The sequence below is a fragment of the Parus major genome, chromosome 1 (assembly GCF_001522545.3).
Source record: "Parus major isolate Abel chromosome 1, Parus_major1.1, whole genome shotgun sequence".
Classification (NCBI taxonomy): domain Eukaryota; kingdom Metazoa; phylum Chordata; class Aves; order Passeriformes; family Paridae; genus Parus; species Parus major.
This window is the reverse complement of record NC_031768.1, coordinates 66,302,573-66,328,831: the sequence shown is the minus strand read 5'-3', so window position 1 is coordinate 66,328,831 and position 26,259 is coordinate 66,302,573. Positions and strand designations below refer to the sequence as shown.

General features: G+C 38.5%; 1 protein-coding gene across 4 annotated transcripts in view; it reads right to left on the bottom strand.

The window, feature by feature from the left end:
* Nucleotides 1-26,259, bottom strand: part of STARD13 (StAR related lipid transfer domain containing 13) — a 285,632-nt gene that overhangs the window by 202,714 nt on the left and 56,659 nt on the right. For 2 of the 4 annotated variants that reach the window (XM_015623486.3, XM_015623509.3), the window contains 2 exons: nt 8,253-8,393; nt 3,710-3,844 (listed from right to left, as the gene is read on the bottom strand). In XM_015623486.3, the coding sequence (XP_015478972.1) occupies nt 3,710-3,844; nt 8,253-8,393 (276 nt within the window). The remainder of the gene's footprint in view (nt 1-3,709; nt 3,845-8,252; nt 8,394-26,259) is intronic. The other 2 variants (XM_015623492.3, XM_015623530.3) reach the window with 1 other exon arrangement.

The following is a 26,259-nucleotide window of genomic DNA, read 5'->3' as shown; positions in this document are numbered from 1 at the left end:
TTTCAAGCACCTGGGTTCCATGTCACCCTGAGTACGTATTTCCTATAGTACCTCTAAAAGAAAGTTTGAGTGAAACTGCCTTTGGGGGAATGAAGGAAGGACAGAAGACATCAGCCCTAAACCCATGATTTTCTTTTTTATTCCACCAAAATATCATAAGAAGTGCAAATCATAAAAACAGGCATGCAAACAGCATGCATACCTACTGTGACAAGTTTGCCAAAGAACCCATTATTGTACCTTTTAGGCTTCTGTCCTAGTTGGTATCCATGACAAGTGTGCAGCTAACATCACTGCCTTGTATTGAGAACTGAACAATGGTGTCTTGCCAAATCTCTGCATATCACTCCTGAACTGAAGAATCCCTGCTATTTTTAGAACTGGTCTATGTAATATTTGCTAATCTCAACTTATGAAGTATTTATTTCTTTAAATGTCTTGGGTATATGAGCTCCCAGGGAGTGGAGATAGATAAGTTCTTTTGGATCTTCTGGCTCACAGAAAATTGGAAGGGAAGAAAAACTGGATCATCAATACAAATACAAATTGTATTTGTATTTGAAATTGTATTTGTATATTGAAAATACAAGAGGTCTGATTTATATCTGTGTTCATCCCAAGTTATGTATTATACCATTTTGGATCATAGGAGTTAAACAGATGCAGCCTGGGTGTGACATGGGAGGAATTAGACCTTTTGTCATTCGCTCCCATCCTGTTTACTATAATAAAAGCAACTTCAGTGTATCCTTTTAAAAAAAAATTTGGAAAAGTCTGTATCTTAAGGAATAAGCAGTGAAAATCTCTGTATTGGAGAGAGATGACAGACTCATGCAGACTGCATGCCTGGAGCTAGACATAGCATTATTTGAATTTGCATGAAAAAGAGCACCAAAAGCAGCACTTTGAAGGATCACCTCTCCTGATGACATTTGCAAACATCCAGTTTCAACATTTATTCCTAATTTAAAGCACTGTACAATTAAAAAAATAGCTCACAAATATCTCAGGAAATTCTTCCCTTCAGGAGGTTTCTAAACCCGCTGGTGCCCTAAGAAACATTTGTACTTTCTGCACTACCCTGCTCTTACTCCAGTATACAAAAATAATTGGTACGATACAGACTGTACTAATAAGGATTTTCAGAACTGCTTTTTATTGTACCAGTATTCCTGATTTTCAACAAATAGAAAAAAAGCAGACTTCAGAAAAGAAAAAAGCCCCAAAACTTACTTTCTCTGCCTTTCCTCCCACACACCACTAGCCAAAAACAGTATTACTGCAACATCACTTTGAAAATATTTACATAGTACTAGTGGGAAGGCAGCTAAGCTGTGATACTTGCACATGCCTGAACATTTGGCCAAGGTAAAACACAAATAAAGTTGGCAAGTTTCTTTTTAATTAATTCTGTTATCTATCCCAACTAGAACAAGCAACAAATCAGAAAAATGTTCGTGCTTTTGCAGAAATGGAAAATAGCAAACTTATTTTCCAAGCAAAGGAAATAGCTAGTGGGAAGACAATAATGTTTTCAATTAGCAAGAAAGTGGAGCCAACCTTCAAATTTCCTTTTCAGTGCACAGGAGTAGGTTCATTTAATGAAATAGAGAATTTTTATGGTGGCAGGCAGATTGTTCTTTGGTAGATGAATACGGCAGTGTTCAAGATATCTTTAATGTAATAGATTTTGCTTTAATCAAAATTGCAGAGATAACTTAAAATAAGCACCTCATTTGGGGAAAGAGAACTGCTGAGATATTGGCTTAATGTGCAATTACTGCTAACACCTATTGGCTTAGCGACAGGAGGAAAAGAGGGTGGCAAATGTGATGCCAGTGTCTGAAAATGCCTCGGAGGTCATTTGTGGAAGAGATGCTAGTAGAACTGATATCATGGCAGAAAACTGCCAGAAAGAATGCTTAAGAACATATGGACAGTAACACAGGACAATGGATTAGAATAATTGGGATTTTGGAGACCAACTTCTTTGAATGATCATGCGGATAAAAGTAATTTGACTGCTATTTGACTTCAATTTCCAAAAGCTTCTGATGAAGTTGACTATCAAACTCAAACTATGAAGGAACTACAAAAATATATCAAGAAATAACGATGGATTTTCATTGCTAACTAAAAGTGAAAAAAAAAAAGTTAAGAATAATTGATTATTTTCTTTTACAGTGGATGGATATTACCTGAGAGTATCATGGATATGTTTTCAGTACACTAACAAATGAACTGGAAAATGAAGGAATAAAAAGGGACAGAGTTTTCTGATGATATTCAACTACAGAGGTTAATAAAAACAAAAAACAGACTGCATATTGCTGCAAGAGGACCTCATGATGTTGAATGATTGTAAAATAAGCAGAAAAATGTAAATCAATAATAAATATAGTCACTTGCTGGAAGAAAAATACAAAACAAAACAAAAGCAGCCTCAGGTATTTCCTACTTCCAACAATATGCCTGAGATTCAGTTTTTGCCAGTACAAGAATTACACCCAAAATAATAATTCAGTAATAAATTTACAATAAGAAAAAGGTGTGGTAGCACCTATTCCACAATTGAACTTTGGAAATCATTGCTACAAGACATTGAATATCAAAAGAACAAATGAACAGATAGATGGTAGAACAGATGAATAGAGAAGATAGATGATAGAAGACAGAAGAATAGATGAATAGAGAGAATAGGTGAATAGTACCAAATGCAAAATTAGAGTCAAAAAAGACTCTTAGGGGCTATTAATTACAAAAATGCAATATAGTGTCTGTCTTCAATGTGCCTGTATAATAAATACCTCAAAGGATGTTGAGATGGCTTACTATCTGCTTATTATGTCTTTAAACTTCTTTCCTGAACATCCAAAAGTGGCCACTGCCAAAGAAAGGATACAGGACTATAAGTACTTCTGAGTCAATCCAGAACACTTTTTATGTTGTATGATGATCACAAGTATTGCCGGCACACAAGTAATTTAAAACAGCGAGACAGAAACCATCTACATTTCCAAATGAAGACACTGATTCTAAAGTAGCTTACATTTACCTATTGGGAAAGTAAATCAAAGTCTTTTGAGAAAACCTTCTGATGGATATTGTCAGACTTTGATTGTAGGCTACAGCCATGACCTTGTAAAAAAAAAAACGAACAGGTAAATATTGCTATTATTGGTTGGGAATAGGATTTAATTAAAACTCCAGAGCTGAGCACTCAGGCTTGCAGAAAATGTGATGTGGGATTCACCACGAATTTGGCATAGCCAACTGCCAAGCTAAAAAATCCTAATAGAGTACTTCTAAAATAAGCCATGAAGAAAAAGCTGTGGTAGTGGTTGTGATGCCTGGAATCCATCACATGTTACCTCCAGATGAATTACTCTTTAGAAATGTCTTTTTTTAACATTGACTATGAAGGTGATCCAAGTGACTAATTCAGATATAGAAGTTTTCATTAGTGGTCAAAAATCAGATTAGATGACCCCCACGGCCCTGGAGCCTCATTAACCGAAGTCCAACTTAACTTTTAACTGTACCTGCTTTGCAAACCAAAGTCCTCCACAAAGTGCAATATTTGCAAGAATCAAACATTTGATATGTGTGGAACAAATAATTTCGAAGAACTGCACAGACAATTTTAATGACATATAGAAAATTTTGAGGTTACTCAACCTGTAAGTGAGATAATGTTGTCGCTACTTACATCAGTTTTAGGTCGTGCTCCAGTTGACACTTGGTAAGGTAAACAGTTTAGATCCTGGTAGTCTCCTCTTCTATTTTTCCAAGATCCTTTTTCTTGATGATCTCCATAAAGGCCTGTCTCTACTTGAACAGGGCACTGTAAGAGAATTTTTAAAACCCTATAAATAAAGACAAGTCAGAAATATTTTTAATGTGAACTCTAAGGTAATAACTTTGGAATCTTATCTTTTCAAAGCTTTTTTTTCCTTCTAATGTAAGGCAAACATTTGGTTTCAATATTTTTTCATAAAAGCATCTGCTGCATCATTTTTACACTTTGCTAAGTTAGACATCCAGCCATTATGGGAAGTTTCCTCCTTAACATCCAGTATACACAACTGGAGAACTAATCAATAATAGTACACTTTCCCTAAAATTAAAGGAACTGAATTACTTTTTAGAGAGATAAATAATTTTATTCAAATTATTTTTAAAATATCTTTTAACTTTATATCATGTTTGTTTTTTGTGTACTAAACAGAGACTTAGCAAATTCCCATTTTCAAATTACAGATTCTGAACTTTTCAAATCAATTTTTTCTTTATTCCCCAAAACCTGGAGAATTCTCACTCAATTCCTCTATTCCCAAACCATTTTTTAAAAGGTGGATGTCCTAACTCTGGGCCCACACTGAATGCAGCGTCAGGAAGAGACCAACTGCACAACAATCCCCACGTATCCTGGTTTGCCCAAGGAATAACTGGGTGAGTGAGCAAGAAGCAATACATGCTTCAATCAAGCAGAATTCATACTAAAGACAATTAGGGAAACAGGGCCATGCATGCACTGCAGAGTAGTCCCAAGCTGTTGGGTACAATCATTCTAATCAGCCCATTTACAAATGGCTCTTCCCCTTTACAAAGCGACAAATGTGCTGCTGATCTTTAACAGCAACTACCCAGTTCCCAGTTAGTATATATTGTAGGGATGTAAAATGAGGAGGCTTTGAAAAGGTGACAAAATAATTAGTATGCAGACCCTCAAAAGTTTGAATACAAAATACTAATGCAAAAGAATTAAATGAATGTGTAAGTTAAAGAAAATGTTTTGTTCAATGAAAGTTATACCTCTAATATAAAATGGGGTAACTATAATCAAACAGGATTTCCCTGCCATTCATTAATAACAGAAGACTAAAACCGAAAAAAAAATATGTGATACTCATTCTTAAGATTTCCTGCTTTTTCTATACTGAAACAGAGTACAAGATACTAAGTGGCAATGAAGCAGATATGTTAAAAAACAGGGGAAAACACTGCAGCAAGAGTGATTTATCTCTGATGTTTCATTTACAAAGTGCCTCCTTCTATACTGCTAAGAAAGATTTTTTTTTTCATAGAAAAGGTACAACTTTTACAGGAGTGGAACTATTAAATGTGTTTTTCCAAAACTAGCAGTTTTGCTGTTAATACATTCAGAGAGTACAGCTTTTTACATTTACATCATGTCTTTACAGCATTGGTGAGAGGTTTCAGAAAATAATTTGATTACAAACAAGTATTTTTAATATCTTCTCTGGATCACCTTCTGAGGAATCCAGTCAGTGCTACTTCCTCATAATATTTTCCAACAAAAAAATGACCAGTATTAATTTGTGGTTTACATAGATGTAGAAACAAGTCATCCCTTAGCATTCATGCAGAAGTTAATATGTTTTAGAAAACACCTTGAATTTGCTCACCAAAATGCTGCAAGACTCCCTACTCTCACCCAATAGGTCCCATAATATTTATTCATCCAGGTGATTTTCACTAGCACATATTTTGACTTCTTCTGTAAAAAAAATCTGTTTAAATGAGTATCATTAATAACAGATACCTTCACAACAGGAAAACCCAGAGTAAAAAAATATCAAAGAATTACTTCCATGAACAGTGAAAAATCCTTCAGTAGAAAACTGTCTGGCTCAACCTAGTGATTAAATTTCAAACTATATTTCTGAGATACAGCATTTTCCATAAGAAATAATTCTGTCATCTGTTAAAAACTGTCCACGCTCTCAAGAGAACAACTTCCAGAGCAGCAGCTCCAACAAACCATGTTCCTACTTATACAGTAGTCACTTGCTTTGGAGATCTTGGGTCTCCAAAGTCAGCCTTAAAGCTTTGAACAGCTCACCCAAAACCACTGTCAATCACAATTTCTTGTGTCAATACTGAGCTGAGACTAAAACCACATGAAGAGCACAAACGTGGTTCATTCTATAGAAGCCAAATTTACACAGTTACTAGCAAACATATGTTTGAGAGATTTCTTCTATCTAGACTTGTTTCTATTCAAGTCTCATGGTAAGTGACAAGAAGAAAACATTTGATATGTATGGAACAAATTACAAGCTATAGTTAGAAATACGGTACAAATAGCATGAACTGATAGAATATAAACTACTCATACAACTTGTGTGAAAACCAGACTTATTTTTTTCCACTGCAACTGTCATTTTGAGATCTGCAGTATATGTTTCTTCACAGTACATTTATGGAGAGATTTATGAGGCTCTATCTTTTCTTTGACTATGAAGTAAAACTAAGGACACCCATTCTGAGGCAAATTATTCATTAATATTCAAATCAGAGCAGATTATTCCCTTGCTCTCCAAATTCTATTACAGGAAACAGCAAATGGTATCCCATCATCAGTTCCACAACAGATTTTCCAAGACTCTTTTCTTGCTCTGATCCTCCTGGTGTTATCAGAAAGATTTTTTATTAAGTGACCTGTCCAGCTTCTACACTGATACTGGCTATTGGAGGTTTAAAGGTCATTTCCAGTTTGTCAAATAAGGCTACAATAAAATGTGGCTGACTTACATATTTGCCTGTCCACAGACAACTAAAATGAAGAGATCTATCCTTCAGAGTGGGAAGAAGATGTGGATTGACAAAGAGGACTTAAATGACTCAAAAAGAAAAATTTTCAAATATTAAAATATTAATTAAATATTAATTAAAATATTAAAATTATCAAATATTAAGCAAAACAGTAATTTTGGTGCTGGTGTTGGGAACATCCTAACACTCTAGCAGAGGCTTTCGGTGGGAGCATATGTCCCAGGAAAAAGGTTATGATGAAAGTTCTGGCCTCTCTGTACTCAGAAGATGTCTTGCCACTAGGCCTCAGGAAAAGACGTGCAAGCATCTGGGGTGCTGGTGATGGCATTCTCTATGCAACCATTTCTGATGATGCTGTTCTTGTGTATAGAAGTTCATTTGAAAATGTTGCCTATTTAGATTTTTCTGCTGTTTACATGCAAAAAGCCCTTTACTGAATGTTTCAGCAAAGGATTTGAAGCTGTATCCTATGATCTTCAAGCCATCATGGAAAAAGAATGATGCTTAACCAAACCACAGCTTTTACCTTAGTAGAATAGGCACAGCCATAAAATAATGGGTGTCTGGATCACTGGTTACCAGACTGTCTCACACTGGGAAGTGTTTAAACACTGATGGCTGGCATTTTCTTGCCTGCTTTCAGACAGAAAAACAGACTACACTGCCACTGTATATTGACAGAAGACACTGAGCATTCTCCTGCAAAAAGACAGAACACTGTCCCTTAATTATGAAATTAATTCAGTTGGACAGAGCTGACACATAGAGTAAGAAAGAAATGAAGACAGCCATGGGCACTCTGTTACTAACACTGTAGAATTTGTAAACACATACAAAGTGCAAGAATCTGAATATCCCACCTGGAGAGACATGAACATTTACATTGTGATGACCCACGAAGATGCATACTTTAAGAATTTACTTCTACAAAATGGAGCAGCAGTGACAGCAAAAACATTCACAAAAGATCACCTTCCACGAATTTCAAGCCAACATTCAGAGCTGAAAATCCACACAATTCTTAAGAACTGAGTAATCATATACTGAAGCAGAGAACAAACACTTAGGTTTCTGGTGCTGGTCATTCTCCATTAATTGCTTATATAAAAAACTTGCTTATTCAAAAATTAATAAAATAATATCATTACTCCTTTAATCCTACTTGCCCTCAAAAAAAAAAAAAAAAAAAAGTTTGAGAAACTTGAGAAACGACTTGCCTATAATAACAAACTACCCTTAACTAGAGGATTGCAATGGAAGGGAGGGAGGGAGGGAGGATCCAGTTGTCCTGGGCTGACCAGGACACTAGTTTAACTCTTAATAAGAATGCATCTCTCTTGCTGTTATAAAATAAATGTAACATGTATTAATAGGCTAGCACCTAAATTAACAATCTGAGAAACATGCAAGCAAATATCCCTAAGACAAAAAGATTTTAAGCCATACTGACAGAAAATTTACAAGTTTCACCCTCTAACAGTTCTGGATATTTGATCATTAGTTATCTAATGAAATTAGAGATTTCATTTTATTGAGTGTAAACTTTTAACTTCACCCTAACACTTGAGCTCCTTGGCCTATTCAGAAACATAACTGGATCTGAAAACTATGTCTTGAGGAGTGTAATAGCTAAATGTTACAGAACTTATCATATGACAAACACACATTCTTACCAGTTGCTTGTGCCTTTTAGGAGTACTGGAGGGAGAAGAGCTAGCACTCAGAGCTTCTTCAATATCTAAATTCAACTGTTCCAGTTTCTTCATAAGCCATGACATAGAGTCTGGCCATTCAGATTCTTTTTCTGGTTGGGTCTAGGAGAAATCAAACATATGTGAAGTCTTAAAATATTTAAGCTGTTGGTAACGTGGAGATGCTTATTTTCTCTTCCAGCCCCCAAGGAAAAAGTTGACCAGTTCTTTCCTTGTTCTTGAGCAACGTTTTTCCATTTAGAAAGCTTCAATTATCACTGCAGTCCTGATGACATATATCCATAGCTGTTCTACTTACTCAAATGACTTTTGTATATCTGAATGGCTTTCTAACACTTCATCTTAGGTGACCCACTGCTATTTCAAGCTAAGCAGAACCAAGACTAAAACTAAAGTCACTTTAATGCCTCCTCTTAAGCCACTTTTATTTCAGCATCTCTCCACTGATTGCTTGTTGCCAACAGGAACCAGAATATTGAAGGTCATCATGTGCACTGTATTGTATTCCTTACTATAATTCTGGACTTATAAAATCCTCTGCCCCATATGGTGGGAATACTTTACTGGTCTCTTTGTCACTAGGATGCATCTTTCTTTTTATCTGAAGAGCTTTACTGTATAACAGATATTTTAATCAATTGTAATGTAATTGACAAGGATTACATTCCTATTCCTAATTCTGTGTCCCATTCTTATTCTTTAGTTTCTTCAAAATCCTTTCCAGCACCTAAGCACCTTTCCATAGCGGTCCCTGTGAATACTGCTGCATTATGCCTTGTTTTCCTTATTCACATCACTTCTAATGATCCACTACAAAAACCAGTCACACTGACCTCTCTGTCAACACAGGCAGCTACTGCATCCCACAGAAGTCTCTGTCCTGAAGCTACCTCAGTTCTTTCATCATCCTTCCTTTCACAAACAATACATATTTTTGCACAGAAGCTAATTCCATAGTGAGCATGAGCAGACAAACAGTAATAATGCATTTTCATCCTGCCATAATCCTAAGAGGATCATACCAACAGTCCTCAAAACCTAGGGGAGATAGATGAGTACTGTTTCTACTCTTACCTGATAAATCTTTATGGTGCTTTGTTTCCTTAGGAGGGATTCACAAGTGGCACAGAAAGATAACTTTAATTGGCTCACGATTGTAGAAAAATACGCTTTACAAATAGAATCCAGGCAATTCACTCCACTATTACACTGACATATATTACTAATGGAATTACTCATCTCCTCCACAGTAACTAAGGTCCTAAATCATCAGACACTGAGTCCCATATTAGCAACAGATGCATGCTCCCTTCAGAGGGGCTAGTATGATCTTCGTAGGGATTGTTTTGAAGCACAGAAAAATAAATACCCCAATTTTTACTTTTCCAAATCTTTATTTCAAATTTCATAATTTTTTACAACCTCTGAGTACTTTGCCTGAAATGTTGTAGTATGTGCTAAGCAGTACTTCAACTCTACAGCTACTAAAATTATCTAAAGAGATACTTCGATTGCTTCCCATTGTCTTCCCAGCCATTTCCAAGTAAACTACAGGATGTTCCACAGAAAATTAGCATCAAAGACACTTCTCATATTGAACCCATTCTGAGTGAGATGACCTCACACAGGAAATGTGCACATTGATATATGTCCACAACATTCATTTGTAAACAAAGCAAATGTTTTCCTGTGGTTTAGCTTCTTCACATACTGATCCTTAAAATACTAAAGAACGCTCAAAAAAAAAGACTCAACAAGGACAAAACATGGAAACCCGCCCAAGTTCCACAAACAATAATGTATAAATTCTGCAAAAATCTAATATGAATGTTCTATTTCTCAACACGGTCAAAATGCAATTTATGAAAAAGGGACTGTAAGAATATGTTTTCTTAACAACAATAAATAATTCTGAAGCAACAATCACACGGGGAAAAGAGTAAAGTATGTTTGATTTCTGTGAGCTATGTAAAAATTGTTCATACCAGGTGACAACCACTGAAGGTTACGTTAGAAGTTTGGATTTCTGAGTTTAATAAGACACAGACTTACTAAGAGCAACTTCCACATGTTATAACAGACCACTTTCTGTTCCACAACAGAAAAGACTATTTTGAAGGGGGTTGGAGAGGTGTCTCTAATTTAGCATTTTCCATAGAAAATGCAAAGATAAAATTTCATAAAGACTTAAAAAAATTTCTAAGACACTCCATATGTATGCAACAGCACACATGATATTGTATAACAACAAAAAATACAGCTCCATGTACAGGGAAGCACATTTTGCCTTTATCTTGACAAATATTTACCTATTGGAACAATACTTCCAATATTCACTAATGCTCTTTCAAACAACTGTATGAGTCAAACCCCTTTATTTTTATAAATTTCTTGTTTTAATGCTACAGAATTCAAACCACAGTCATTTCTAAAAAATACAAGTCCTAAGGAGTGTCACCAAACTATAAATCTCGTAGCATTCTCCATTCAGTTCTCTTTTTTTAGTTCAGTAAGAATCTACATAGTGTCTGTTAAGGGGATGAGGAAAAAGATGGGGTTTCATTATCCTCGAAGATAAAGCCAAATCGGCCTAGTTAACAAATGCCATTCACTAATTGGAAATTTGGCACAAAAGCACCATTTGGAACAAATGCTGATTGGCTATGTATTTCAAAGGTTGCCTGAAATTCCCGCTAAACAGAAAAAACATGATGCTACTTACATTCAAAAATATACAGCCTGCACAGTAGGACTTCTAACCAGTGAATAAATTTTGCCTAATCCATTCATGAGGAACACAACTCCACAGTGTTCAGCCCTAGTAACTAGGCTGGACACTATCAAAGTGCTCTGAAGATCTGAGTACCAGTGTTTCCTGCCCATAGCAACTGCAGAGGCAGTAGGGTCAGGGCGCCTTTGGAAGCTTTTGTGTCTCGCCCTCCAGAAGGAAAAAAATCTCACTTTAAATTATCTACAGAATCATGGCCTGCTTTATTTGTTGGGTTTTTTTCCCCGTAAAAGGTTACAGGGAGAACACTCCTTTCCATAAATTCTCAAGGTCTTTCTTTGTTGGAGCCATAGCCATTCACCAATGCATAGGAATGCTATTACCTTTTGAAGAACCTTGAAAGCATAGACAGAAGTGCTTTACAGAAACAATTTTACATGCTACCTTAGAACACAGAATCACAGAAGCATTTAGTTTGGAAAAGACCTTTAGGATCATCAAATCCAACTTCTAACCCAGCACTGGTAAGTCTATCTCTAAACCATGTCCCTTAGTGCCGCAGCTACACATCTTTTAAACACCTCCAGGGATGGTGACTCCACTACTTCCCTGGGCAGTCTGTTCCAATGCTTGACAGCCCTTTTAGTGGACAAAAATTTTCCTAATATCCAGTCTAAACCTCTCATAGTGCAATTTGAGACCATTTCCTCGTGTCCTATCCTAGACAGATGAGCAATTGTAGAAAGTGAGACCAGAGAATCCCTTGTCAAACAAGTGTTTCAATGTGGAACAACATTGTCTATGAAGATCATGACAAACTCTAGGCCAAGAACAACTTATTGGCCTTGAAACTGAACTCCTTTGCCATATAGATTTCTCAAGTCCCACGTACTCATGTTATATTAAAAAAAATCATAATCATAAAATAAGCATCATCCTCCATGGAAAACAGAAAATTAAGTGGTATGAACTTCCTAACATCAATTACAGATGCAGCTATATTGTACAGAATAATTATCCCAACAAATAAGATTTACTAAGACATATTTAGCAATCAGCCAAACATAAAACTCAGTTCTATGTTGCTACTTCCTACAGCAACCACAGTCTATTTTAGAACATTTAGCTTAATGACTTTGTTACGTGTATGTATTCATATGTATCCTGACTCTGTATTCATTTGCATAGCTGAAATTTCATTACTGCCAATAATAAACTAGAGGTAAAACAAGCTGCAAGATTGAGCTAAATCATCTAAACACTTACTTTCTCCTTTCTAACACTGAGAAGAAAATGCGTTCCAGACATTAAAAGGTTAGTGCCTTTTGGACCAAAGACTTCTGCACATTGTTTTTCAGCTTTCAAGTGTTCTTCACTAATCTTATTCGGCAAAAACATCTGTGATAAAAGGCATATTTGTTTCAGTGTTTGGTCATGAGGCTTATTGCAAGAGGCATAATAGCTGCCAGCAAATCTAAATTTAAACTGAAAGAATGTGGCAGAAATGAACAAGTCCATATAGAACACTCAGGGGTCAGGGTTAACCCCGCTACCCAGACCGCATCCTATACTGGAAGCAGAAAGGCTTTCCAAGTGAAGGGTTATGAGAAAATTACACAACTCTAAATTTATCTGATAATTTGTGGCTTTCACTTCAGAACTTCAATAGGTCCAATTGTTCTGGTAATTAATGTATTGTACAACTTTGGGTAGTAAATCAGTAACCTCCAAGTAAAAAAAACCCATGCTATTTAACCCTCCTCCCTATTAAATATGCTCAGATAAAAATTCTCTCTGATGTACAGCCTAGATCTGTAAATAATGATTTTGTGGAACAATTTCAGGGACCAAATATCATATTCTGCTCTTGCTACACAGATGAGGCTCCTCTGTTCTTAAAAGAAACTCTGTGTAAAAGAAGGTCTCTCAGCTGCTGATAACTTTGCCTACAGGGACTGAGGGAGGAAGCCAGATTGAGTCTCGATGCAAAATTCTTAAAAAAAAAAAAAAAAAAAGTATGTAGAATACAAAGGACTCTTTCATTCCAAAAATAGATTTATGTGTGCCTTCTATATTGAAGATAATATATTTCAAAGCGAATTTTCCTTAATATCCCACTACAAGGTTGCTTAAGTATTTACAGAGCTGTTGGATGGACAACTAACTTGTGGCACCTTCATCCTGGAAAGCAGGTGAGTAAACTCAGCAGTTAGCAACCTTTTCACTTCTAAGAACTGTATGGCTATATATCTGAAATCACCAAGCAAGTCTCTTCCATCTCTCAAGTCAGCAGGAAAGGCTATATACATAGGTTTCTGGTAAATGGAAAACACTTCAGGGACATTACATAAAATTCAGAGCAATCTGGATCCTTCTGATTCCAAAAACATTCACCTGAAGATATGTGTAAATCTGTTTTAAAGGAAACAGCATTTCCAAGTTGAATAAATTTGCCCTAAAATTATTACACTTCTTAAAAATGTCTGTGTATGGAGTTTTGCTTTTCATTTCTGTCCAGCCACTTTCCTTTTACTGCTGCCTCAAGCTACTGATTTCTTCAGACAAGTTTTCAGAAGTCACACAAGCCGTACCTGTATGAATGAAGAAACCTGTGTTTTTTTGGTGCTCTAGAACAAACTAAACTGAACTTTAAACATACTTAAGTTTGTTTCCAGCTTTTCTGCATTTTCCCCTAGTGGCCCCACACATCCTTATTTTCTTTCACTAAGCTCAGCTGTGCATTTCTATGATTTTATGTGTCTGTATTTAAGACCACTACTATGTCTTTGGACAATGAACACTGTAAAATATAAAAAGTACTGTGGAAATACTAACTTCAAGATATAGTACAATAAGGATATATGCTTGGATTTTTTTAATGATTAATAGGTGCACAACTTGGGAGAAAAAGGAACCCAAAGAAGCCATGAGAAAATAATGTAACATAACCCTTACTTCATTACATGTACTTGACTACTTGACTTTTCAAAGTAGAAGCAGCTGAGAAATGGACTCAATTCTTTTTTATAACTGCTTTTACTCTTTCAGACAGTAAATTGGGAAATTTGACTTTTAATTTGTATTCAACACATTGATCTTGTACAATGATAATGTTCATCGTATGAAAGGAAACAAAATTCTTAAGTCCTGTCTCTGTTTTAAGGGTTCTTGCATCAGATTTTAAGGACTATTGCTCTAAGCTAGGCAGGACAGGGGAGAACGCCTTGTATCAATGGAATCTTCCAAAGAGTAAGCTTATGGAAAATTTCCCAGATGAAGAAACCCAAGCTAATTCCTAGCACTGAAGGCCACAAACTGCATCAACATGGTGTTTCACCCAAGACAAGAGAGAGATTGGACAGGGGGAAGAAAGGAATTTAGTTGAAGACAAGGTTTGGGGAAAAATGTTTTGGAAAAGTTCCACACTGCTGCAGAAGTTTTAAAGTACAGTAACCTGGACAGTCTAGTATGAAAATTCTGTTGCAGCTTCATTTGGTTTCTAGCAAAAGCAACTAGTTTTGTATTGAACTTCTAATTTTAAAAAAATCCAAACAAACAAACCAAAAAACCCCCAATGACAACTTAAAATGGCACCTAGTTGGTTTTAACATCAAACTGGAATTTGGGTTTGCTCCAATGATTAAATTTTCCAGATTCTCAAAGCCAACAACATATCCACCTTCTAACAGATTATGATGTCAAGAAACACTGAATTTTACAAACAGGCTGTTTGTCAAGCCTGTATTGATGACACGTGCTACAGAACTGGCACACAAATGGTCAGACAGACTGTCTTAATTGACATCTGCTCCTATTTTAGCACATGAATTATCCTCTTGGGTTATCCCATCTTCAGCTACTTCACAACAGATGCCAGCTCATCATTTATCTATTCTACCATTTCCTCTGCCTTGTGAGGTGGAGGAAGTCAACTGTACTTCTAGTATCCCAAACACTTGCTCCAAGCCATTATCAAATTCCTGATACTGTCCATATTAATTTGGTTTGGCACCAAATTAATCTGGTGGATTAATTTGGTGCCAAACATCTGCAACAGGAATTGTATCTGCACATCACAATTCATGACAATGAATGTCTAAGTACTTTACACACATAGGTACTGAGACACAATTATTTGCTTCACAAAAAATTACTAATTGCAAAATCCTCTCTTACCATGACTCCCTTGGAGAATGTAACCAGCTTATGTCTGCTCACAGCAGGTATCTCCCTGCAGTGCTTCCTGAGTAGTAAATTCTAGATTTCAGACTGGGTTCTATGAGACCGAGGGATCTCATACCACTAAATCCATAAAAAGTTAAAGACCAGAATAAGTAACTTACAGATCCTTCTCCCCAGTGTGGTTAGTTGCACCTTTTGAGATTGGGTAGGACTTAACCAGTTTTTCTAAAACAGAGTTCTCCCTTTAAAAAATACTGTGGTTAGAGCTGTCCAGGATATGTAAAAGTTGGGCTCAGCTATACCTTCAGCCTGATACATTTTATATGCTTTACGGGGAAGGGGATGAACTTCTGAGTGACAGTGAAGAACCAGAAGATACCTACACTCTAGAAAACAAGAGGGAAATCCCTGTAAATCATCCCAGAGGAATTAGGGAAGGCTCCTCCCAAAAGGTGGGGCAGCCCACAGCCCAGCTGAAATGCCTCTGTGCCTATGCACATGGCATGGGAAACAAGCAAGTGGGATTGAAAACCATAGTGCGGTTAGAAAATTATGACATATCAGCAAAAGATGCTGGGACAGAACCGCAGTCAAAGGCTATGAGCTTTTTAAAAGAGACAGGGGAGGAGAAGCAGGCATTTTGTGCCCTGTGTTAGGGAAGGGATAGATTGTGAAGAGCTGCCTCAAAAAACCAGCCACAAAAAGGTTTAGAGCCTGTGGGTAAAAAATTCAAAGACAGGACCAACAAAGGACATCTGCTGGTGGGGGTCTCATCAGGGGGAGACCAAGGTCAAGGCCTCCTGCTGTAGACACAGGAAGCATCACACTCCAAGATCTCATCCTAGCAGAGGACTTCCACCACCCAGGCATCTGCCAGGAAAGCAGCACAGTTAGCTGGAAGAAATCCAGGAGAATCCTAGGGTGCATCAAGGACAACTTCCTGGTCCAGCTATTAGACAAACCAACCAGATGAAGAGCACTACTGGAGCTGGTGGTAGTGAATGAGCTCATTACAGGGGTTCAGACTGGAGACAATCCAGGAAGCTGTGACTATTCCCTGGTTGTGGGTTGACAAAATGATTTAGGTTGGAAAAGACCCTGAGTGCATCAAGTCCAACCTATGACCAAACAACACCATGTCAACATCAGACCATGGCACTGAGTGCCACATCCAGTCTTTTGTTAAACCTTTCCTGCTCATTATCTCAAGAATCATTTTCATGGGCCTGGTGAGGAGCAAAAGGTGAGGAGCAAAGCCAGGGCCATTAACTTAGAAACAAGGACACCAGTAGTGGAAAGTAATGTGAACTAGAAAACAGTAATATTAGATAAAAAGGAAAACAATAGGGTGTTTTAACTGAAAATGATTTTGTGACCCACGGGAAGTTTGGGAGACCCTATCCATAAACCTTATGAAAAGTAAAGCAATTTTGGGGTGGTTTTTCACTTTGGGAAAAACCCCTTAAAAGTGTTAGGGGAAAGCCATCAATGGGCTTATCTACAGCATAAAGTACTGTAGCTCCCAGCGAGGAAGCACTCGTGCCTTACTTTTGCTGCTGGCCCCAGAACCAGGAGAGCTGTGTGGTGTGTCCTGATGGGGAGTAGGGGCAGCACTACTCCTCCTGGAGCAACAGGAGCCAATGTAGGTGCCCTCCTCCCCTGCCCTGTCAGCTGCAGCAGTGGAACAGCACACACAGGTGACTTATTTCACTCTTAACTGGGGTTTTGTTTGGTATTTATTGGTAAAGCAATAACCTTGTTTAATACAGCAGCTGAATTAAGCAAGGCTTTGTCTGCTGCCTTTGCACACTGGCAGCTGACACACTGGTGATCGGTCACAACTGTCACAACTCCCTCAGACACAAGTTGGTGCTCAGTGCGTGGGCACTCCAAGGAACTGAGAGCTGGGAATCAATCCCTGTGCTGGCACCAGGATGGCCCTGGCAATCCAACACACAAGCTGAGTCATTTCTTCTAAAAATACCACTGTCAGTGTTTGCTTGAAGAACTCTGGAGCAGGTTCTAGAGATTAAGATGGTGAAAGGGAAGACAGATCTCATAATACCCAGCAAATTTCTAATTGTAAAGAGAGACACCGAGTGCCACATACTTTTATTTTAAAGAAATTGATGTAGTGTTAAACACTTTCTTATCTTAAAATACCAACATTCTTGTTTTCAGTTACTGGAATTTTAAAAATTCCTATCTACAGTGAAAGAATTTCCAAGAAAACTGGTTCTAGAGATTGTCTCCAATTACTTTGGAACTTCAACTGTTTTCAAAGTGAGCTGCTTTTTTGGAACCTACATTACACATAAAAACGTAACTCATAAAACACTACAAACCCAGCAAAATCACAGCAATATTATCATCATATTTATGACAAGCTACCACACAAAGCCCTCAAACCCACTAAGGAGGATTAAAAGGATATTCTTTCTAAAGTTCACAAGCATTCCTGGAGTTCTGTCTAATCTGACATTGTTCCCTGCCCAACTCCTTGCAATGTACTATGTGATGAGAAGATATATTAATATTAGCAAGCCATTTGTATATAGAAATCTGAAATTAATGGAACAAATAGAGAGCAAAAGGCACCTTCTGGAATTCAAGGGTACTTAAGGACAAAGATGAGAAAGCTTGGAAGAAGTGATGCTATTTTTAGTGGCTAAGCATAGGTGGTGATGGAACAATGGATGGAACATAAATTTATGAGAGGACAAGAGAATGGATGATAATTGAAATAATGCAAACCTTCTAAATTATATCCTAAACCAATTTTCATCAAGCTAACAATGAAGAGAGGGCATTAATCCCAGGCCCAGAAAAGTAATTAGGCATGATTCCCAGATCTCCACTGGAACTTTAACACCCAAGTATCCAGGTTTAACCACTGGGATTTGGTATTATTCAAAAACAATTCAGTTGCCATCTATGCACTTGCTTTATTTAATGACATTTGAATGCATTTTAAAAACACATGACTGTTCCTGAAACTGCTGAAATTTCTAGAGCAACAAAAGTAACAGAATTTACATAACTCATATTGCTAACATTATTTCAAAAACTTGGACAATGCATAAACTGCCAATATTACTCTTCAAGGAATGCAACTACAGTTGCTAAAACATCACAGTATTATCTCACATTAAACTCATGATAGCTTTTACTTCTCTGTTAAGCAATAAAAAAAATTATGACAATTTATAGCTCATATGTAAGCTGTAGAAGAGATTAATCCAAGTTTCCCCATATTACTGTGAGATTGGTGAGACACTGGAACAATTTGCCCAGAGAAGCTGTGGATACTCCACCTCTGGAAGTGACCAAGGCCAGATCAGATGGAGCTCTGAGCCATCTAGTATAAGCTATCCCTGCCCACAGCAGCAGTGCTGGAACAAAATGATCTTTAAGGTCCCTTCCAATCTAAACCATCAGATGACTTCATTATACCCATGTAGTTCCACGAAAATTCTTGTGGTTGTCCCAAAATAACATGCACCTGCAGGTTTATAAACGCCTTGGTATCTTCACACAAAATGAGAGCTGACACATACTTAAATTGGTTTACAACATGCACACTCAAAATGTCACGTAAGATTTGCAAAGAAACCAAATTTTGCAATAGCAACTTTGCAGCAGCAAGGAACCTCCCTGGGATTGGGACACGAGATCCATCCCACGAAAGGCTGCACAAAGGCTTCTTCCTCTGAAAGTCAGAGGAAGAATAGAAAAAGAACAAAGAAAGGGTTTCTCCAATCAAAAATGATTATCAGCGTTACGACCTGCAGGCCACCAGATTTTCTCAGATCCCTCCAAATAATTTGAGTAGCATACTTTACAAAAAAGCAAAAATAAACCCAAAACCAACCAACCAGCCAAAAACAAAACAAAAAACACCCCCAAAACAAAAGTGTTGCTTTTCCCGAACCTTTTCTTGGGGAAAGTATTTCACAAAAAAAACCCCAAATAAAACCCCGAAACACCGAAAACCCACAAGGAAGTCCCCCCAAAACAATCCCACAAATTGTTTCCAAGCGCTCGAGCTCAAGGTCACAGCACACCGGCTGCGGGGGCAGGGCGGGGGCCAGCGGGGCCGAGGGGGGCGCGGAAGGAGGGCTCGGGGCACGCATGGGGGACACCCGCCCCTCCCGTCACCGCTGCGGCCCCGGGTTTGGACGGCACGAAAGAGTGGGGCAAAGCGGAAAAGAGCGGGGCAGAGCGGGGCACCAGACCCGGGGCGGGCGGAGGGGAAGGCGAGGCGGGGGCGCTGAGGGGCGGCCGCAGCTCCCGCCCTGCCCGCCAACAATGGCGGCCCCGCGCGCGCCCAACGGTCCCCGGCCCCGCCCTCTCCAGGGGCTCTCGCGCGGCTGGGGGGGATGGGAGGGGCGGGGCTCGCGCCCTGGCCAGCGCCCCGAGGTGCGCGCGCATCGCCTACCCCGCCCCCTTTCCGCTCGCGCCGCCGTGATGTCACAGGGCGGGGCGGGGCGGGGCCGGGGCGGGAGGGCGGGGGCGGCGGCCTCAGGCGGCTCGCGGGGCGGCAGCGCCACCTGGCGGCCGGCGCCGCGCCGGGCGGGGGCGCGCCCTAGCGGGCAGGGAGGGGAGTGCAGCCCCGCCGGGCAGGGGCGGCGGGAGCTGCAGGGGCAACACGCCGGGACCCGGCCGTGCCTCGCTCTCCGGCCCCGCACCGGGAGGAGTCGCCCGCATGGGCTCTGTGAGGAGAAAAGCCGCTGCCAGCGAGGAGAGGCTCCTGCAGGGGGCGAGGCTGTGCCCCGGAGCCGCCGCCCGCTTGCCCGTGGGATCGCTCGGCTTGTCCCTGTTGCCTTCAGGGGCGCGGACGAGGGGCCGCCGAGCTGATCCTGCCTCAGGCTTGCTCCGAGAGCCTTCCCCGTGGTGTGGAAACAGCCGGGTCTGGCTTTGTCCTTCCAAGAAGTGACTTTTCCATAGCGCTGTGCCTCAGGTTCTGCATGTGTCAGAGCACTTCTGCTGGAAAGACCTGCCTCATGCCTTGTCTGGGCGTACGGAGGCTGCACAGCTAGGCAGAAGTACACAAGGCTAAAAAGTAATCGAAAGACAAGCAGATCTTTCTTGCACTGAAGAGCCCAGAAATGAGACTCGGAGCTCCTGGAGCGGATCCAGCGAAGGGCTGCAAAGGACTGGACGGAGCATCTATCTTCAGCAGAGGGATGCAGTGTATCAAGGGACTGGAACACCTCTCTTGTAAGAAGAGGCTGAGGGAACTGGCCCTGTTCAGCCTTGAGAAGAGACAACTGCGAGGGATTTAATCAATGTCTATGAGCATCCGAAGGGAGGGGTCAGAGGGTGGACCAGGCTATGCTTTATGCTGCCAAGCAATAGGACAAAAGGCAAGGGGCAGAAAATGATGCACAGGAAGTTCCACCTGAATATGAGGGAGGACTTTTCTGTGCGGGTCAACAAGCAGTGGAACAGATTGCCCAGAGGGCTTGTGGAGTGTCCCTCAGCAGAGATATTTTCAGAAATATTTCTGAAAAAAACACTGGTGAGAAGTTCCTGCTTTTATGTTCAAGGCTACGGTTGCTACCACAAGAGCATTGCACTTTAAATCGGGTAACTGCACGTGTAAATAGCTACACACTTTTCTGAAAATTAAAGCTGTAATTCTCTGCATGGGAAATCTGCCCCTCTGTCATAGATGACAGATGTCAGGGTAAATTCTGCTCAGTTGAGACTGATTCTGTTCAACTTCAGGAACATAATTTTGTCAGATCTGAGAATAGATTGAATGAATTGATTGCCTTGATTTCAATAGTTTCATGAATAACAGGAACTGCATGAATAATCTCAGGCAGTTATCAGTGTAAAATTTGTCCAAATTTTCAAGGCTAGGCAGCGTGGCTATCAGAAGCACATAATTCTCTAATTACTTGTGTTTGAACCATTTGATTGTATCACAGTTTGCTTTGGGTCAGTTGATGACTTTTGTTACCTGTGAAACAGCCTGAGCTCAGCTCTGATATTTGAATGCAAAAGGAGACTTCCAGACAAGAGAGAGAATTCACCAAACTTCTAGACTTCAGCACAGCTCAGGGGAAGAATGTCTAAAATTAAGGATTTCTAAAAACATTTAAGATTTGATTATTTCATTTGACATACTAAAATGAATCTTAATTTGGCAGATTTGGAAAATCTAATATTTTATCTTTTTTGGTGATGCAAAAGGGTTTTTTTTTCTTCAAAGTCTGTTACATTTTGGGGCAAGAAGTGGAAGTATGTGCATCGGGAGGAAGAACAGAAATCCTGGATGCTTCAAGTTAAAGTCAGGCTTTAACTGCAGTTCCTTTAATTACTGCGAGTGAAGTCTGGTGAAGCATCAGATCCACATGTGGAGGATCAGCCTACTAATGTTGACATGATGACACTCAGGAGGAGCTGGTAGAACAGAGAATCAAGGCTTTGAAGCATGGATTCAGATCTTGTTACAGCAAACAGCTCTTGGTGCTGGGGAAGCCTAATTTTGATTGTGGTTGTTTGTCATCTGGTTCGATACAAATGAGAATAAATGTAACTCCCAATTTATACTCTTCCTTAATAAATAAAACTGAAATATTTTTTTCAGTTTGACCACATCAATCAAAGTATTTTAAAATACCTTTTAAAAATTACTTGTTTTTGCTGTCTGGATAGTCTAATTTTCTGGTTTTATATACTTTTTGTAGTAGACCTTTCCTAACTGTTCATTATAGGAAGTTATAGTTTTAATTAGCTGCTAAATGTACATTATTTTCCATTTTTTTCCCCATTATATTTTAATGGTACTTGAAGTAATTATATCTTAAGTAATTCTTTCATATTTTCTCTTTCTCTTTAAAATTTTTTCCTTGATGTTTTAAGAGAACAAAGCTGTACTGTTGTGGCTTTGCGTTGCTCAGCTGCTGTGACATTTCTCCCACAACTTTTGAAAAGTTTGGATACCTTCAAGCCAATTTGAAAGATGGAAAGAAATATCAGAAACAGCCAAGTTTAATCAAAATTTTGACTGTACAAGAGTGATGGCCCACTATAAAACTAAAGATGAGATAAGAGCCAGTGTAATTTTTGAGTAGCTGCTGCTGAAGTTATTTATGTGTGCTAGTTCACCAGGCAGTGAGAAGGTACCACTAGGTAAAGCATTTATGGATTGTCCCTTGCTGGAGTTGTGAAGGAGGGGCTGGGGACATTGTGGAGAAAGGGAAGTAGAGGAGACATTGGCAGTGTTGGGAAAATAGTGGGAAAATAGTGGGAAGTAGAAACTGGAGATAGTGCAAGAACAGGAGAGGACTGGAGTATAATGGAAAGCAGTGAGAAGTGTGGAAGAGTTTGGGCAGCAGGTGGTCCTGAAAGGGGTGAGGCAGATGGCATTAATTCTGCAGAATGCCAAGGTGCTAATCTTAAATCTGAAAAGCATTTAATTACTTTTCTGAGATGATCATCATGGGGTGATTAGGTGAATTCTGTAGAAACAGTAGGACAATAAAGTTTCACTTCCTATCCTGAGATGCTTGATTTCATTAAACGACATTTTTTTTTCCCTCATGAAGGGCAATTAGTCTCTGATCAAGAAACCGAAGAAAAGTACATTACGAGAATTTTTCAGAGTTTACTTGCTGATTTTATAGGATTTGTATCATTCAGCACACATACTCCTTTATTTTTTCATAAGCAGCAAAGGGGTTTCTCAGCAGCTTCTGTTTAGGTGTCAGCCCTGCCAGGTTGCTCCTTGCCAAGCATTTGGGGAGTGCAGTGAAATTCATTAGATACCTGTCTCCTGTGGCCAAGGACCAAGACAGGGATTTAGTTAGTCCCTTTCTGTATGATAGGCAGGGGAAAAAGAGTGGATTAAAAACAGTCACATAAAAGAAAATTATTTTTTGTGGCAAAGTTTTAGCAGATGAGTGCATTTTTGAAAATCTTTTCTGGAAAAAAAACAGTCATTGGGAATGAGGAAGGAAACAAAATACCTCTGTAACTAAAACTACAGTGTAACACAAACAATAAATTATATAATTTTTTTTTTTAAGTTTTGAGCTGGCCAAAGTTAAAGGGAGGTGGGAGTAAGCTTGAGTATGCAGTTGAAATCAGGAATACCATTATGCTTGGTGACTAGATAAAACTAGCTCCAGGTATAATTTATAGTACATGTACATTGCTCAGTTTTAATGTTTTGTCTCCCGTTGCTTTGAAAGGGCTGTGGGTCCTAGCATTTCAATTATAAGAAGCTCATCAAAGTAACACTTATGTTACTTAGACTCTGATCAGAGCAACAAATAAATCTACTTGTATAAATTTTTGGAAGTGAGAACAATGAGTAGAGGCACATTTTTCTTTTCATTGTCTTGAGTTTCTTAAATGCCTGCACTTAATCAGATGGGATCTCCCTCTGGAGTTTTCAAAGACATCAGTGTCTTTTCCTCAACTGTGTAAGAAATTTATGTGCTTCATTTGACAGCCTGCTTTCTCTATAGCGTGGAAGCTGGATACATTCCCTAAGACCCAGATCCAGATAATATTCTGCTGATATTTTAACTCTGTGTTAAGGCAAGACGTGCTGCACTCCATCCCCAGTTCCACTCCTTCTGGTTTTCCTCCCACATTCTTAGTTTCTCTGGAAGAAAATTGTAAGACCTGCAGGCCTACTCCAGCAGGCCCCGTGGATGACCAGGAACCATAGATATTTAAATATCTGAATGTCAGAGGAGAATTAATAACCTAAACTATAAAGATCAGATTTCACTCTTCCCTGCCTTGTAAAATTGGTAAAAGCTTTCAATCTGGAGAAGCAAAGAGTTTTACAAATAAAATTCTGAACAAGCCATTGGCTGTACCAGGGACATGTCTTGCAAGTCACCTGTCTGTGTTTCTGTTTGGGTTTTTTTTTGCCATTTTTTTTTTGGTAAACTGAAGTAAATATTTCTGCTACTTGCCTCTGCTAAAAGCCACAGTATCAGATGTGCTACTATAATAATCTGCTGTGGTTTATGCTTTTTCTCTAAATGACAAGAATAGTCATGACAAATATAGAAAGTAAGAAGCTAAAGGAATTGGGCAGAATTTAAATGCTGAATTAAGATCATCACATAATGCACAAGAACAGTCATCTATCTGTGCCTTCATCCCTTATTGTTTTATGTAATGTGTAGTTTTATTTTTTTAAATATAATGCTAGTTACATACCTAAAGTGTTCAGCATTTGAACTACATTTCTTCTTTCAGAGATTAGAAACAGATATAAATACTATGTGAGTGGTCAAAACAACTTTCAGAACCTTAACTATTCATGGTATTTGTAATTACTGATGGTACCTGTAAACAGCTGAAGCCCTGCCTGGCTAGAATTAAAAAATAAAAAAGGAACAGTGAAGTAAATGTTGTATTGTTATCACTTAATACTGACTGCACATAGTGACTGCATATATGTATAATACTGACTACATAATATTTTTCTGCCCTTGGACATCTTACTTTGTGAAGATTCTTATGTCACTTTTTTAGTCGCAAACAGAAACAATATATTTTAGCATGTCCTTTTTAGCTTGGGAAGAAGATAGCTCAGTAAAAAAAAAAAAAACAACCAAACTTAAAATACTTTCTGTTAAACAAATCAGTTTGATCTCAATTTTTGAAGAAAAGTTGCTTTGATAAAGCAGCCTTAGGCATCGTTCCTGAAGGAAAAGAATAGTTTCTGTGTTCCCAGAACTTGTAAACATATTGCTTATACCATGTAAGTGCTTTTGTATAACACATACATTGGAAAATGAGGCCTGGAGCTCAAAAAAATCATGTCCTCCTTTAAGAGTATGATGGTTGCTAAATAGCAAAAACTACTGTTACCAGAACTTTTAAGGTTCAGGCAAGTTCCCTGTCCCTTGCTTCAGACATCGTCTTCTGGAATAAGAAGGGTTGAGGTACAACAATGACCCATAGCAACTATTAAAATATACAAGAGTTTTGCAAAATCTTCAAAACACAAGTGCACTGAACAAGTTCTGAGGCAGGTGAAGCTGAAATCATGACCCTGTCCCAGGGTTTCACTTATCAAGATTTAGCCTGACTGTTATGGACTCCCACATAGCTTGTATGTGGGAGTACTTTAGTTTTATTTGTATTTGCCTGGCTCTTTGTGAAATACCTGAACTGAAAGAATTCAAAAATTCTGTTTACCCTTGTTAAGGCATTTGGTAAGTTTTATTTATAAAGAAAATGGTAAACAGGGAAACATTACTGTTTGGAATTACTAGGAGAATTATAAGAAAAAGCAAAAAAAAAAATCCCCCTGCTGTGGGATTATTACCAGCAGTGTTAATTCTATTCACAAATATTTCAGTTCCCTGTGATATGGCATATTAGAAAAAACCCCATCAACCACTAAAATCCACATAAAGAGATGTATTGATATAACTCTGCAAATAACTGAAACCAAACAATTCCTAGGTTAATTCAAGGATTTCAGCTAGTTTCTTCAGTTACGTACTTCAAACAAGGATATTTTGAAATGCAGGATACTTAACAGCAACAATAATAAGCAAATATTGCTAGCAAAATGCGGTATAATGTAGAGTTGCAAGATTTGCAGATTTAGGAAGATCTCTACATATCTTTCAGAAGAAAGCTTTATGTACACCTGGGGTATATCCAAACATGCCAGGATAAAAGCTGGAAGGGTCATAGTTCATATTTTAGTACTTTGTCTTAATACAATGCCTGAAGAACTTAAAAAAGTGACAAGTTCTCCCAATTGCTCTCCAATCCTGCTCACCTCTGTATAGTTCCAATGTGATATTGCCACCCATAAAAAAACACAAACAACAAACCAAAACCCAAAACCCCAAAACAGTTACAATGAGAACTGGGTTAGACAACTCTGAGAGGGGAAAATGTGCATAAACTGATCATGTACAGTTTAGCCCTGATGGAAAAGCCCTGCTTAGACAGTGTAGAAACCAACCAGGTTACATATATTTGAATTTAAAATTTCAAATGCCAAAGTGATAGCAATTTCATACTTACATGTAAGTGATTTTCTTTTAATTTAATTGATAT